The sequence below is a fragment of the Cricetulus griseus genome (genome assembly GCF_003668045.3).
Source record: "Cricetulus griseus strain 17A/GY chromosome 1 unlocalized genomic scaffold, alternate assembly CriGri-PICRH-1.0 chr1_0, whole genome shotgun sequence".
Classification (NCBI taxonomy): domain Eukaryota; kingdom Metazoa; phylum Chordata; class Mammalia; order Rodentia; family Cricetidae; genus Cricetulus; species Cricetulus griseus.
This window is the reverse complement of record NW_023276806.1, coordinates 213,912,233-213,929,366: the sequence shown is the minus strand read 5'-3', so window position 1 is coordinate 213,929,366 and position 17,134 is coordinate 213,912,233. Positions and strand designations below refer to the sequence as shown.

The following is a 17,134-nucleotide window of genomic DNA, read 5'->3' as shown; positions in this document are numbered from 1 at the left end:
TTGGCCAGTTGTGGGGCTCTGTGTTAATCCGTAGCTATTGGAAAAAGAAGCTTCTGTGATGAGGTTTGAAAAGATGCACTAATCTATGGATTCAAAGGTAAGTCATTAGGTGTAGGTTTAATATTATGTCCCTTGAGAGGAGCTAATAGTAGTAAGTTGTTCCCTACAACATGTCTAACCATAGATTCTTGGTTAGGTATGGGTTCTGTCTTTTGGGGTGGACCTTAAATGCAATTAGAAAATGGTTGGTTATTCCCGTGGATTCATTCCACAATTGCACCAGAAGGAGTATTTTGATGGTCAGTTGTTAGAGCTCACTGGATTCTTAGTGGGATAGGATTCATGATTACTTTTTTTTTTTTTTTTTCCTCCAGTAGGGACCATAGTAACTCATGAAGCTTCTAGGTCAATATCAGCTTGATTCTATTCAATGTTCTATGACTCCATGTTCCCTGGTCTTTAACTATAGAGTCTTACCGTTGGGGGGAGTTGCAGGAAAAGGGAGGCAAATATGATCAGAATACAATGTATGAAATTTTCAAAAATCAAGAGCAGCGACAAAAGCCTTAATATTTGGAGGTCTTTGGACCCTCACTGGCCAGCAACTCCAAAAGCAGTAAACCATTCCTGACATAGGGCTTTATTTTATAGATTTTCATAAAACCTTTTTGATATAATGAATTGAAATCATTCCTAGATTAAATTTCAAGAGCTCCAACTAGAATTTTGGCTGCTGAACTGATGCCTCAGTATTGCTAGAAGAACCAGGATCATTTGCAATCAGTTGTTGCTGGGTTAAATGATTTTGAATGGATTCATAAAGGTATACATTGCTAGAGTTTTGTCCTTTTTTTAAACAGACATTTTAGTGGCTTTAATGTGATCATGTTAAGCAGCTGGCAATTTATAGTTAATTTTGAAAATTGTCCTGAAATAACTTTCCATCAGGCTACATGGCTTATTGTTTGCTTTCCCCACCACTCTCTTAGCAGTATTTTCAGAACAGGTCTGCTTTTATTAACTTCACTGATGCTTTTTGCCTGAGTTAATATGGTTCTGACTCCTCTTGCTCTTATTTTTCTAAGAGCAGAGGCTGGCAGAGGCTTTCTTTATAGGATTTTATATAGAATTCTTTATAAAATATATATTTGCATTCTAAAATGCAAATATTTTAGTCTTTTGTAAGCCTATGGCTCATATATAATTTGCTATTGTATGAGAACAGCCTTAGACAATGTTTAAAATGAATTATTGTGGCTGCATGTCTATAAAACTTTACAGAAACAGGCATGGCCATGTTTGGCTCATGGTGCAGTTTGCTAACGCCTTTTGTAGGACATAAAGGGTATTCCTAGTACACCCAGCATTGATTCTCAGCCAGACTTTGTTAGCCAGTGCTTTATATACTGGTTTGTGATGTGGTTTATCATTTTCAGTATATTGCGTAGTATTCTTTCAGTCTCTAGTGAGTTAGGGAAGAAAACATTCTGTATCTTCATGGGGTTTTATTCAGAGGCCTGTGGCTTAAACCGACAGTAGTTACATTAACTAAAGAGAAGACAGTCTCACTCCTGTCCTTCTTTTATAGGAGTCCACAAAAAGTGTGATGCTCCAAAAAAGCTACAGTTACTAATGTAATGGAAACCGAAAGGGAAGACTTGTAGGGAGAACCACGCTTCTAAGTAAATAAGTAAATTACGAGAACATTTGAAATAATGTTTATTCTGTCTGTGTCTTAATTCTGTCCCTTACACTAAGTAATAGGAGCCTCTCTACTTTTAGAAAGAGAAGAGGAACTCTGATAAGACCTTTTTCTCTTTACTGACCCTTGGTCTTTAAGTTAACTGAGGATTCTAGTTGGTCCCTCCACTTAATGAAGCTGTATAGTTGCTTATTAAGAACCTTGTTTATATCATATGCATATAATGAATATGTAGCATATTTGCCTGGTTACTTTCTGTATATTTCATAGTGACATCTGTAGTTTATCCCTACCAGTATGTCTCTGGCTTTATGACATATGCTTTTCTTACTAATCTTTTTCCAGATGTTGTAAGCCCCCTAGGTTTTCAGTCATCTAATAGGATACCTAATTACTGTGGCCTAAATATTAAACGAACTTTCAGAAGATATGATGTCTAAGCAGTTCATAGGTTGATTTAGCCACATAAACTTATTTTTCCTTCTCTTCTACTAATACTTTTTCTTTTCTTTGTTCTTACTTCCATCCCCCTTCTCTTCTTCCCTATTTGCTCTTTTATGTTTTTGTTGTTGTTTTTAACCTTCTTGTTTCCTGTTCTTAACATGACTGAATTAGCTCTAAGCATTCTATTCTTACATGGTAGCATTTAAAGCAAGCAAGCAAAGTGATTCTCTCACTGGGAATAAAAGTTTCTTGTCCACAGTTAAGTATGAATAGCTTTGACCATCTTATGTACCAAAATGGAGGAGCGGTTACCATCAAGAAAGCTGGGAAAGTGAAATCTGATACTTTCAGTTTTTGTCAATGGACATAGTACAAACAACCCAAGGTCAGCATCTAACACCTTTGGACACAACTAGCCTAAGAAATGCAGTTGACTCCATTCATTATTGTGTCAGACCCAGGTGTTTATGCTTAATGGCAAGTGTTTGGTAGGCATTAAGAGATAAAAATGAAGAGTAGGTAGGTATTGAGAATAAAGAAAGTAAAAAGCCAGAATGTCATCTTTCCCAGTTTTCCTTTGGATGCTTCAGGATAGGCATCTTCACTTCTCAGACATTATATCTCTGGGCCTCAGTTTTTAGGGTGTTGAATTTAAGAAATCACCGCAGTACTCATTTAATTTTTGATAATTAATAATTAGGTTAAATGGGTCACCTTTTTAAGTTCTAAACACTAGTATATCTTTAACTTGCTGTGTAAGTAAAGAGATGCTCATGTACACAGTGTTCTGCCTGCATGTATGTTTGCAGGCCAGAAGAGGGCACTACATTTCACTACAGATGGTTGTGAGCCACCATGAGGTTTCTGGGAATTGAACTCAGGACCTTTGGAAGAGCAGGCAGTGCTCCTAATCACTGAGCCATCTCTTCAGCCCTTCTTACTTAACTTTTGAAATTAGTAGGTAAGCATTAATTAAGACTAGCTTAGCCCTAGGGAGATGGCTCGGTTTTTAAAGAGTTTACCAGGAAAGCATGAGAACTTGAGTTCAAATCTCCAGTACTCTTAAAGAAGCTGGGTGTGGTGGCACCTGCCTGTAATCCCAACACCAAGTAAAAGGAGACAGGAGGCTCCCTGGAGCTTGTTAGCCCACTAGCCTGCCGAATTGTTGATATTAGGACCTAAGAAAAACCCTTTATTAACAACAACAACAAAAAGGCAGAGGTAGCTTCCACACACAAAGGAACACACATGCATAGAACACACACTTAGTCTGCTTTTGGATAATTTAATAAATAAAATAACTTCTTATGTTAAGTGTGCATAGGATAAACACATGTTAATTCTGTTTTTTAAAATAGAGATTATATTGTTATTTTGAAATTCATAGCTGTTATTTCTTTAATTGGTCTCTCTGTTTGTGTGTGTGTGTGTGTGTGTGTGTGTGTGTTACTAAATATATAAATACAATCTGCTCTGCTGGGTCAGGATAAGGTTACTTGGATGTGTATAATTTCAGGGCTGAGTAATTGATATTGGGTAACCAATTTTGGGGCACTTGCCCAGGGAAGACTATTTCTCCTGCTCTAAGCAATTCTTAATTGCCTTAATTGTTATTCTCCTCTAGTGTTGAGGACTCATGAGGTTTACCCCTATCCATTTTAGTATGTCTGTTGGTGCCAGCTTTGTTCACATCTTATTTAGGCAGCTGTATTCATGAGACTTCATGGGTATTGTTTCTAGAAGATGAAATCTTACAGAAAATTTTCCTGTTCCTCTGGCTCTTGCTCTATTTCCACTCCCTCTTAAACGCTGATCCCTGAACCTTATGTACAGGAGTTGTCTTATACAGTTGGGGCTGGGCACTCCATGGTCACTTATTCTCTGTATTTTTATGGGTTGTAGTTTTCTGTAATCATCTATTGTCTTTTGCAAAGGAGATGTATCCTTGATGAGGGGTGAGATTTCTACTTGGCGGTATGTGTAAGGATAAATATTTATAATGTAGATAGGATTACACTGGTTTAGTAAACTGGTATTTTTAGGTTTACCTCCAAGATCCTAACTTCACTGTCCCTAGTAGTTGCCTAGGTTTCTAGAACCAGGAATGGCTTCCTTCCTGTTGAATGGACCTTAAGTATAGTTAGAGAGGTGTTGGCTACCACGAAGGTATGCAGGCCATCATTACACCCTTTGGGATAGCATGCCATGCTGTCACTGTTTTAATTTATAGGCATGATAGCTGAGTAGGACTATTGGTTGCCTCTCTCCTTTGGAAACTTGTGTGGTACCATCTTGTATCATGAAAGCTAGTCCTCAGGAAGGAGGCTTTCAGGTCAGGACCAGCTTGGATTGTCTGGGTCCTGTGTCTGGAGTACATGGTACTGTATCTCCAGCAATAGAGACTTATCTTCAACCTCTGGGAGACAACCATGGGCAATAATAGCCAGTGATTTGGGAGTCTCTTGGACTACCTCGACTAGTGCAGTAAAATGTACCCTTTGGCTAACACCATATTTCCATGTGAGATATTAGTTATAAAAGGATAATGGGGAATACCTTAATTTTATTATTGAAAGGCTCTGTCGTCATCTATTTTATACAGGATGAAATACATGTATACATTGCCAATGAGTTAGGAAAGCTTCACCTACTTGTGTTGCCTTATCTTTTACACACACACACACACACACACACACACACACACACACACACACACACGTATTCGCTGTTGCTTTTATTACACTTATGGATATGTAACTCACATTTGTTCATGATTCCTCCCTGTGGTTATTAAAATTTTATATATTACACAACAAATTTTTAAAGAAATACACAAACATACTCAAATAACATATCTTTTTTTTTTAAAATCAGTATTTTGCATTACATATGGCACTTCATTATTTTGCAGTGCTGGGATCAAATCCAGGTCTTGCTCATGGTAGGCAAGTGTTGTATAGATGAGCTATATTTCCAACATCAACAAAGTCCTTTAGAAAAAAAAATGGTGATAACTTGAGGCTGGTTGATTGCATTTCAAATGAAATAAATAATTTTTATCATGATGTATGAAAATTACTTCCTCAAGTTTTTGACAAATCACTAGGAGATGTGTCAAAGAAGAAATATTACTATGTGATTTGGTGATGGTTTGTTTTTTAAAATGACCCATTGGAGTAAAACTTTCCTACTTTTTTCCCCCTTTTTTCTTTAGGACATAGCAGATCCGTTTTTTGCTTATTGTAAGCAACATGCAGATAGGTTAGACAGAAAATGGAAAAGAAAAAACTACTTGGCTCTACAATCCTATTGTAAAATGTCTTTGCAAGAGAGAGAAAAACAACTGTCCCCCGAAGCACAGGTATGGGAATCACACCAAAACTTACTATTTTCTTTTCAGATCTCATGTATGTTTTCTATTGTCATGTGATTGACATTGACATCTAGCATATAAAATATAATTTAAAATTTTACCTAATTAAGTAGTGGTTTGTGATTAATCATGAGTGGTTTGTTTCGTAAAATATGCTTCATCAATGTGTATGGTGTGGTCAAATTTGTATTGTTTCCATGTTGAAAAATTAGGTTGGAGACATTATGCAGAGAGAAGGGTCTAAACTAGAGATCTCCATCAAATCCTTCCCCTCAGAGTTCAGGAAATCCTGCAAAAGAGGAGGCAAAAATATTGTAAGAGTCAGGGAGGAGAGAAGATACCAGGAAACCAAGGCCCTCTGATTCAACTAAACAAGGCACAGACGAGCTCAGAGAGACTGAAGTAGCAAGCACAGGGCCTACATGTGTCTAGACCGTGTTCTCTGCACCTATAGTATAGCTTTTAGCTCAGTATTTTATGGCATTCCTGACCATGAGAATGCGTGAGTCTCTGACTCTTTTAGCCTGCTCTTGGGACTCTTTTTTTTTTTTTTTTTTTCCCCTCCTTCTGGGTTTCATGTCCAACTTTGATATGGAAGTTTTGCTTCATCTTACTATATTTTATTTTGTCATGCTTGGTTGTCATGTCTTGGAAGCCTGTTCTTTCTAATGAGAGGAGAAAAGTGAGTCAATCTGGAAGGTGGAGAGGTGGGAAGGAAGAGGGAGGAGTGGGGAAAGGAGAGACTAGAATCAGGATGTATTGTGTGGTAAAGGAATCTATTTTCAATAAAAGAAAAACTAGTTTGTTTTTTAAAAAGAAGACAAGCTTCTAAAGAATAATAATAAAATATAATGTAATAAGGTAAAACAAAAAGTAACACTGCAAAACAAACAGAAGGAAAAGAACCCAAAAGAAGGCATAAGAGACAGACCTGTTTGTTACCACATACAGGAACCTCATAGAAACTTAATTAGAAGCCACACTGTGTATGTAAAGGATCTTTAGGGTAAAAAGAGAGAATATATATAGGTAAAATTGAAATTAAAAATTAATAAAAATCTTTAAAAAAGGAAAAGGTCTGACATGATATTCTAAGACAAGGAACCTCTAACAATGTCTTTGAGTCCATTTGCTGTTGACCATCTACTGCTGGGTGTGTAGCCTAACCTTAAGAGTAGTTTGTTTCCGTAGTGACACTCCCTTGGAGGAAGTTCAATTTGCAATTGCAAGTGGTTATCAGTGGGAGATTGTTTCAGGGTTAGGGATGGGGACATGTATCCACTTCAACTTTAGATCTAGGACTCCATCTGAGGGCAGGTGTTATGAGGTCCCCACCTATTAATCCACTTATTATAACTCCAGAATTACATGGTACATCTTTAAGACCACTGATAAATCTGATTTGCCTTAATTGTAAAACTTTTAGTATTGTTACCTTCTCTAAGCATAAATGTAAATGTTATGAGGAGTATATTCCATTTTTTTTCTTACAAATTTTCTGCATTTCTTTATAGGCAAGGATCAATGCCCGACTACAGCAGTATCGTGCCAAGGCAGAGCTGGCTCGATCTACCAGACCGCAAGCCTGGGTTCCAAGGGAAAAGTTACCCAGGCCACTCACAAGTAGTGCTTCGGCCATTCGTAAACTGATGCGCAAGGCAGAACTAATGGGGATCAGTACAGATATCTTTCCAGTGGACAATTCAGATACTAGTTCTAGTGTGGATGGAAGGAGGAAACATAAGCAGCCAGCTCTCACTGCAGATTTTGTGAATTACTATTTTGGTCAGTATAGAAACTGATACATGCATAGTCTACCTGAGAATAATTTACTAATGACGTAGTTCAATCCACTATTAATGTTTTAGAAAATCATTCCTATGTTGTATGTCAGAGGCATGTTTATTTTCCTAAGTTGTAGCCTTTTGTAAATTCCAGGCTCATGTTTTGTTTGTTTTGTTTCTGAATATACTTAAAGTTGTTTGAACAATGTTGGTTTATTGAAATGACTATCTATATGGCTAGTTTGATTCTTTGTGTATGTTTTATATTAGCCTTTACTTTCTACTGAAGTAAAATTGGATATTTGATTTAAATAGAGAGAAATATGCGCATGATTCAAATTCAGGAAAATATGGCTGAACAAAAGAATATAAAGGATAAATTAGAGAATGAGCAAGAAAAGCTTCATGTGGAATATAATAAGGTATGTTGGCTGCAAACACACAGTATTTAGTAGATCATACTCAAAGTTCTTTTGTGGTTTTATTGCATCTCTGTGTTTCAGTTTGAAATTCTGTAGCTCGTAGGCTCTTTTCCAAGCTCCGTCATCATTTTCATTACCATCATTCTTTCACTGAGCACTCTTTTAGGCCAGGCACAGTTCTGATCTCTTTACACATAGTAAGTAATTAGTCTTCTCCTGTCTTTACTGTAAGTTATGATTATTGCTCCTGTTCTCAGGGGTCGGGACTGAGGTCTGACGAGTTAACATAATTTTTACATGGCCACATAGTTATCAAGTCTCAGAGTTGGTGTTTGAAACTAACACAGCCAACCTCAGTCCTTAATCTTAAGTATACACAGCATTATAGATCTTCTTTTTTAAAGTTCGTTGAAAACCGGGAAACCGTCTTAAATTACTAGCCTTTCTTAAATTAGATGGTATTTTTGATATAGATATTTCCTAATTTAAAATTTTATTCTATCTTTCTATCTAATATTGTATAAAGAGAGATATTGCTGAATTTTTAGGTTCTACATAGCATGAATATTTAAATTTGTATCTAACTGTTCTTCCAAAAACATTTAAAGAGTTGAAATTAGTAGGAAGTAACATCTAGTAATCCCCAAAGATTATGGGGAATAAATGAAGCAAGAAGCTCTGGAAATTTTTGGTAGTTATTTTGATGTTAGCCAAGTTAGCCTCTGTGATTCTTAGTTTTCTCATGAGAAAAGTTATGGAAATGTGATGTGATAAAGACAGAGAAAAATGTATGTCAAATTATGTACCTTACTGTAATGAAATATATATATATATATATGAAACTAGCCTCATTACTAAAAACATTAGAATAAAAGAAAATGTTTACTTTCTAAGCATGTTCACCATGCTAAGTAATAATAATACATCTTTGTCATTTAGTAGTTATCTGACGAATATATTACAATATATGGAAAATAAATGTAGATATTCTTGTTTACTTACATTTGTACATATAAGCTTACTAATTTGAATTACTCTTTTTGTAGCTCTGTGAATCTTTAGAAGAACTGCAAAACCTGAATGGGAAACTTCGGAGTGAGGGCCAAGGAATATGGGCCTTACTTGGCCGAATTACGGGGCAGGTTAGTTTTTTTTCACTTGCTTTCTTCAATTCTTGCTCTCATGTAATTTTTCAAAGTACATATTTCTTACACAGCAGCTGCTGTGCTAACTAAATAATTCTATTCGATCAGAGCCTAATCCCCTGGGGTAATGATTTCTGTCTGAAATACTTCCAGACCACTGGCAGCCACTGCCCACTGAGAACATGTAGCTTAATTTCATTCTTTCTTCAGCTATCTTGTTGGCATCTTTTTCATTTGCCCAAATTGATTGGCCTGTCATTTCTGATGAGCTAAAGTATAAAGCATGAGTCCTTCTTGTGTGTTCTTTATTCAGTGGTTTTAGACTCTTTGCCACAATATTTTTCTTTTCCATTTTTATGTCCTCATTTCTTTCTGTTTATTTGTATTTAAAATTTAAAAATTCAAACAGAGCTGTTGATTTTTATGTTAATTTGGTTTTCAGCTGCACAAGACATATAGTTTTTGAAACTTAGATGTTAAAGTATTCTGTTTTGTATACATTGGTAACTATTAATTGTAGTTATAGGACAAGCAAAAGAAAGGCTCTTTATCCTTGAGCAATTGTAGCCTGTTAGTGTGCTTCATATTAAAAAGAAAAACATTGTAAAATGGAGTTTTTTTGGATGTCCTTTAATACTATATATAATAAATAAGATTTTTTTCCAGATAATTTCAGTTTTAAGGATAGGTAATAGAGACCAACTGTTTGTAGTTCTTTCTCTATAAAAGTAGTTTGTAGGATTTTTAACTGTATACATTTTAGACATTTGTAAAATTCAACTTCCTGATATAATCTGTACAGATAAAAAAAATAATCATTTGTACAGTACTGTGTTGGCTCTGAAGAAACTTCTTTTGTGAACAGATTGCATGTCTGGCACTACAAAGAATAATTCCCTTTAAAAGGCAAAGAAGAAAAGTTGTCTTTGGACATATTAACTCTTGTTCCTATTAATAGTTAATAGATTTTTGAAGGATTATAGTATTTGGAGAGTATAAGAGGTTACTTGCCAATCCAGCATTCATTTGGCTTGGTTTATATTTGCTCCATTAAATTCCTCCTCTACAGCTTAAAATAATATCTACTATAAAAGACATTTCCATTTATTAAATAACTTACTAGAAGATTGCAAATTGCATCATGTGAAGGTGGCATGCACAGACATAAAATTCATGTTTATCATTTTGTGATGCTTTTCCAGTTGGCTGAACAGGTGTGGGCTCACCAGGCCACTAAGAAATGACTTTGATAGATGGTTGCTGTCTCAGAAGCCAGCATACTACAGATTAGTAGACAGTCAAAGAGAATCTCATCCACTGTTTTGCAGGGTTTGGTCCAATGAGATAATTTTTCTAATTAACCTATGGAACACCAATATAGTTGGGAAGTTACAAAGAAACAGCACTGATGTTTTTCCCCAAGTATACTGTTTTAGATTTTTAAGCCTTCTCTACTGCCCTCATCTTTTAGGGTTTTCAAGCAAAGGTAGTATAATTTTCATAGTGTGGGGTATATTTTTGAGAATAGATGAGCGTGCAATTGTAGCTTTCGAACAGAAGTAATTGAGACTAAAAACTTGATTTTTTTCTCTTTGCTAATACGACTGGTAAAGCAGACTTGCCTCTCAGTCATAGCTTATTCAGTTAGCAAATGGGGGAAATGTGGCTTTGTACTTCGTCTTTAAAACAGCATCTACTACATTTATTCACATCAATAGAAGTTGAATGTACCGGCAATCTTACGAGCACCGAAGGAAAGAAAACCAAGTAAAAAAGAAGGAGGCACACAAAAGACATCTGCTCTTCCTACAGTACTTTATAGGCAAGTAATGAAATCCTAACAATAATGTTTATTTTTCAACTAATATGAACAAGTCAGAAGGTACTTTACGTCTGAGAGTGAATTATGGTCCAATTCAGAATTTGGACTAAGTGTGTTTTTGGTTCATTTGATCAAAAATGCTTTGTAGATTGAAAGATAAATGATGTATCTTCTAAGGAACTAAGAATAAATTTTCATATGCTCCATAAAAGCAAAGAATTCTTTTTAAGAAATTGTGAAATACTCAGAAGAAATAGCTCAGTTGGGAGAAAAATTACAAAATTACTTTAAAAGCTGTGCCTGTTATGTTAAATTTAATCTTTTAAATTTACTTATAATTATGTAATTATCAATTATGTTAATGATCATAATAAATACGTGAACATTGTATTTTACTTGAATGAGTTGTAAAGTTTTGCTTTGATTTTTACTTGAATGAGTTGTAAAGTTTTGTTTTTGATTTAGGTAGTGATGAATGGTAGTGGAAAAGATGATAAATTTTATATTTTAATTTGTCTGTATTTTTTCTCTCTCATTGCTCTGTTATAATAATTTCATTTCCAGATACAGTTTTCTCCTTTACTTCCTGTAGTCAATATTTTAACAGTATTGATCATTGCAGTAGTTTTACATAGTTCCATTTTTCTATATGTTAATAAAGGCCTCATTTTTTTCTATGTTTAAATAAGAGATCACTTTTTGTGTAATAGATTAATCACATTACATGAGAGTTTAGAAAATGCTGTGTATATTATGTGCTATAAATACATATTAAAAATAACATGCCCATATATGTATGTATACATGTATATCAATGTGAAATACGGGAAAGCACATTATTGTCTTAGTTTGTAGTGTGGACATTAGTGCATTACCATATTGTGTTCCCTAAGCGTGATTGGTTCTTTTCAAAATACTAGGCATAGTACTAGACCTTGGAGTTTTATGACTACAATTATTTTTTGCTTCAGAATATGTTTAAATTGATTTTCTGTTAATTTTAAGATCCAGTATTTCGTTTTATTTTGTTTTTTTTTTTGTTAGTGCTATTCATTTTTGTTATTATTGCTGCTTTACATTTATGTTTTCCAGGAATATTGAAAATATCTGACATTATTGTGCTTCCATTTGCTGTGCGTTCCTGTTTCTTTTAGGTTCTCAGGCAACTTTTCCCTCATTCTGTACATTCCAAATACAAATATATGCTAAATTTTCAAGCCATAGTGCTTATTTACTTCATTTCTTAGAAGTAAAATTACTTTTCCCCACAAAAGATGTTAATGGTTTTAAAAGTTATTAAAGCTTGGACTATATCAATTAGTATGGTACTTGTTTTTTAATTCAAGATCTGACTTTTGTGAAAAGAGACATAGAAATGTAGTTTATTTATATGTCTAAGGCTATGTGAAAGGTTTGCAGTTAATAAAAACAAAGGTGTTTGTGAAATAATTTCTTTAGACCTTCAGGGTAGTTCTCAAAATTACAATTTTTTTTTCACAATTATGTTTCTTTCATAGTTTATGTTTCTAAAGAAAAATTAAACTAATGCTAAATGAATTTTACATAATAAATAAAAGGCTATGTTGAAAATACATACGTTAAATATTTTCCTTTAATGGGTTTAGCTTTAGAAAACCTTAAACTTATATTAGATTTAAGCTATTTTTAACATTCTTTATTTAGAACTAAGAGTTATTGGCATTGTTAAAGCAATGCATGTTACGAAAAACATAAGTTATTGCAGGGTCCTGTTGCATCTGTTCTTCCTACTTACTCAGACAAAGAGGATCATGGGGTCAGGGCCAGCCTGGTCCATATAGCAAGATTCAGTCTCAAAGGACCAGAAATGCCATAACAGAAGAAAAGTACTCAAGATTAAAGCTATTGAATTCAGCTGCTGTAACTAAACTGTTCCTTTACGGACATCAGGGTAACTCTCATTTGCTGCTTTTATTGAAGTTGTGGAATTTGTAAGAAGAACCATGATCAGCATCTTCTTTTGCTGTGTGACACCTGTAAGCTGCATTACCATCTCGGGTGCCTTGATCCTCCTCTTACAAGGATGCCAAGAAAGACCAAAAACAGTTACTGGTGAGTAAAACAGACTGGATATGGTTGGAATTGGTTTGTTATATTACTAATTCATAGTGAAGTATTTTTTATTCATACATTTGAGTTAAACACTTGTAAGTCTTCTAGCTATGAGTAAAATAAAATTTTGTGGAAATGAAATTTTTAATCTTAGTATTGTATTCTTTCTTACATAAGGCACCAGAGGTTTTTCTGGTGGGTTTATAATTTTCTTTCATTTTATGATTTGGTATTTCTCAAATTCTTTATTTTTATTTTGAAGTTAAATTAATTTTAGGTTTCATCAGCCATTGTTTGAAGTTAAATGAATTTTAAGTTTCATCATCCATTGTTTGAAAATCCAGAAATTTTGAAAAAAAAATTTTATTTTTAAGACAGACTCTCATTTCCAGTCTTGTGTTGATGACATTATATAGCTGGGGATAACTGTCAATTTCCTAAGATTCCTCCTTCTCCCTCCTAAGAGTTAAGGATTATAGGCCTGTAGCAACATGCTCAGTTTATGTGATATGATGAATTGAACCTAGGGCTGTGGTGTGTTTAGCAAATACTCCACCAACTTAATTACATCCCCAGCCCTGATAAACACTTCTTAATTATCTTTACATTGACATAGTCATGTTGAATCATTATACGGATTTTATTAAAGTTTCTTTACTTGTTTCTGTGATGAAACACCCTAACAGAAACAACTTAACATTCAGCAATTCAGGGTAATTTTTGCTCACAGTTCAAGGTACAGGTCATTGTGGCTGGATTGTCAAGGTAGAATGATCTGTATCTCCTGCCTAGGGAATGGTCATGCAATAAGATGGATTTTCTATGTCAGTTAACATACTCCAGATACCCTCACAGGCCACAAGCTTGTCCTTAGAGTCTCCCAGTTGATTCTAGATTCCAGCAAGATAACTGTTAACAGTAACCATCCCAGATGTATGTAATGAATATCCTACGTTTATTCCAAGGAAGAGACAGATGCTCAGATTTTAATAAACTGATTGTTATAATATTTCAGGAAGGGAAATACAGGCAAGAAAAAACTATGAGGTGAACATGAATATTATTGTTATACAAACATAACTTTTCTAGTTTTAGAAAAGAGAAAGACCTGAATCCTGGAGTTGCAATCTGTCCAAAAGGTTATGGATTTAGGGGCCTAGAAAGATGGCTCAGTGGGTTGAAGTGCTTATTGTGCCTGCTTGAGGACCTGTGTGTGGATCCCTAGGACCAGAATAAGGGTCGCTGTGTGGCTTTGGGTGTGTGTAATCCTAGCCCTTGGAGGCAAAAACATGAGAATCCTAGAAGCTCTCTGTCTGCCTAGTCTCGCTGAATCATGAGTTCCAGGTTCAATGAGAAAACCTGTCTCAAAAAAGATGAAGTTGATCTGGGAGGAGCTGGAGGAGGGAGAGAGCATGAGTAGAATATATTGTATGTAAAAAAAATTTTAACAGCAACAATACAAAAATAAAGTGGAAACTGATTGAGGAAGACACAAGATATCTGACTTCCTCTGGCCTTCACCTGCACGGAGACAGTGTACACACAAACATAGTTTAGAAATATGCACATGAGGGAAAACATGTGCATTTGCCTCTGTGAGTTGTATATTTTACTTCTTTTTTGTACATCCCAGTCTTTCACTCTGCATTTTTCAGGCAACTGGTCACAACTTTGATAAACTGCTGACTCTTTTTTGGGAGAGTGGGGGCGAATATGACCTTTCCCCTTAACTGGTCACAAGGAGGCATCTTTTTGTCTGCTGTCTTCTTACCCAAAAATAACATTTTGCCATTAGTTGAAGTTTTTTTTTTGTTTGGGTTTTGTTGTTGTTGTTTTTGGTTGTTTGTTTGTGTAGACATGGTTGTCTTGGAACTCACTATGTAGATCAGCCCGGCCTTGAACTCATGCCTGCCTTTTGCCTTCCAAGTTCTGGGATTAAAGGCATGTACTAGGAGACAGTCTCAGAGTCTCACACAGACTCCCTTTTGCAACCTTTCTACCAATGTTCCCAAGCCTTAGTGTTTTGTGGATGTATCCATAGGGACTGGATGTCACAACTCTGCATTTTGATTGGTTGTGGTTTTCTGTAATGGTCTCAACTATTACTAAAAGATGTTTTCTTGATGAGGTATAAAAACTATTCTTACCTATGGGTATAAGGACAGATATATAAAATGTAGTTAGGAATTATGCTGGTTTATTAAAGAGGTGGTTTGTATGTTCTGTTCTAAGATCCATGACTTTGTTAGCCCTGGGTAGTTGAGTACCAGGCATGGTTTTCATCTTTTTGAGCAGGACTTAAGTCCAGTTACAAAATTGTTGGTTGCTGCCAAGTTATGCATGCCACTACTGTACTCTTAGGGTAATTGTGCCTGCCATATTGGTCATTGTTGTGGTTCATAGTCATCATAGCTGGTTAGGACTGTTGCTTGCTTTCTTCCTCTAGAAACTTGTATGGTGCCTTCTGGTACTGTGAAAGTTAGTTCTCAGGTTAGGAGGCTTTCAGGTAAGCTCCAGCTTAAGGACCTCTAGGTTCTGTGGTGGAAGTGCATGGTGTCTTTAGCAATAGGGATTTACTTTCGCCTCTGGTGAGCAACTGTGGGTAATAGCAATAGCCTGTAATGTTTTGGAAGTCTCTTGGACAACCCTGGCCTACAAATCAAAAGACAGCTTATCATGCCTGGCATTGGGGTCTTTGATCTTTGAGTGGGTATTGTCAGTAGGTTTTGATTACTTTATCTTTTTTTTCCCCTTTGGGTTTTTTTGAGACAGGGTTTCTCTGTATTGTTTTGGAGCCTGTCCTGGAACTTGCTCGGTAGACCAGGCTGGTCTTGAACTCACAGAAATCTGCCTGCCTCTGCTTCCCGAGTGCTGGGATTAAAGGTGTGCACTACCAATGCCCAGCTACTTTAATTATCTTAAGTTTTTTTGCATAGGAATCACAAACTATAGGACCTATCTTTGATAGAATGTATTTATTAAGTAAGTATATGGATGATTAAATGAGTTTGATTATTAAGCTTATGTGTCATAGTAGTGCCATAGATTACTAAATGAATTCAGGTACATGCTTTTGACATTTCCAGGATAATCGTTGCTTTCCCTGAAAATGTACTTTGATCCTATTGAATTGGATATGCTATGGCTTTTATATTCAGCACACTGTGTCATTAAATACAATGAAAAGGTATGGTAGAGGAAAATAAGAATAAAAATCCAAAAAAAACGTCTCAGTACATGTCACATTAAAACAGCCATTATTTCCACAGGGGAGGTCCTTTCTTAGTCATCAGTGATCTCTGAGTTATGTTGGTTCACAACAGCGTTGTTGCATGTGTTCTTTATGTGGATATACTGAATTGCTTTCTGTAATATAGTCAAGGTACTCCTTTTGGCAGGCCTAGTGTGTTTCTGTGTGTTGTCATTATCACACTACCTGTGTGTATTTGTGGATAAGTTCTTTTTGTATTTATAGCAATTGTAGCTAAAAACAGAAGGAAATAAATATATGATCTTACCTTAACAAAACTTTGTTCAGGCAGTGCTCAGAGTGTGACCAGGCAGGGAGCAGTGACATGGAAGCAGAAATGGCCATGGAGACCTTGCCAGATGGAACCAAACGATCAAGGAGACAGATTAAGGAGCCAGTGAAATTTGTTCCACAGGACGTGCCACCAGAACCCAAGAAGATTCCAATAAGAAACACGGTATTTATTCTTCATTATTGCTCTCAGTGACATTCTGATGCAAAAACTTAAGCAGATAAAGGATTTATTGCATAAATATACTCTCATATTGTATGTTTGTCCGTATTGCTCTTGGTTGTGTCCATGAACTCAGTATTCAATATTAGTACATTGTATTTAGCTGAGAATCTAGTTTGTGGGTTCAGGTAAAAGCTTAGTGGTGGGTACCAGTATATCTAACACTCCACTTAAAAATAGGACATTACTTAAATCGTAGACTCCTGGGCCTGCCTCAAGAGCTCACATGTATAACAGATTACCTTTCACCTCAGCTGTCTATTTCTCTTCCCCTAATCTTTTCCTTTGTATTTCAAACCTGTGTAGTCATGAACAGTATTTAATTTAGTCTGTCAAGTTTGGGACTTCATGTGAATGGAGAAATCACACTTTTCTTTTTCTGTAACATTATCTTTGTTTTAGCTAGTTCTATAAATGCCCCCCCCCCCCCCGTGGTATGGTAATGAGCATTTAGAGAATGTGTAGATTTGCTGAGTTGCAGACTATTTGTAATTCACTAGATTTCATTTTGTTCCATAAGATGGAACAAAGGAAAGGACTGGACCAAACACCATGGATTGTCCTCTGTCCTCATGCATGTGCTCTGG

General features: G+C 35.6%; 1 protein-coding gene across 9 annotated transcripts in view; it reads left to right on the top strand.

Moving 5' to 3' along the window:
• Phf14 (PHD finger protein 14) overlaps positions 1-17,134 on the top strand; it is a 133,091-nt gene that overhangs the window by 44,983 nt on the left and 70,974 nt on the right. For all 9 annotated transcript variants that reach the window (XR_004771561.1, XR_004771559.1, XR_003479966.2 and 6 more), the window contains 7 exons: positions 5,361-5,507; positions 7,034-7,304; positions 7,619-7,725; positions 8,772-8,867; positions 10,589-10,692; positions 12,652-12,783; positions 16,322-16,490. Coding sequence is in view for 5 of the 9 variants with exons in the window: in XM_027389917.2 (XP_027245718.1) it covers positions 5,361-5,507; positions 7,034-7,304; positions 7,619-7,725; positions 8,772-8,867; positions 10,589-10,692; positions 12,652-12,783; positions 16,322-16,490 (1,026 nt within the window). In the remaining 4 variants the exon portion in view is untranslated. The remainder of the gene's footprint in view (positions 1-5,360; positions 5,508-7,033; positions 7,305-7,618; positions 7,726-8,771; positions 8,868-10,588; positions 10,693-12,651; positions 12,784-16,321; positions 16,491-17,134) is intronic.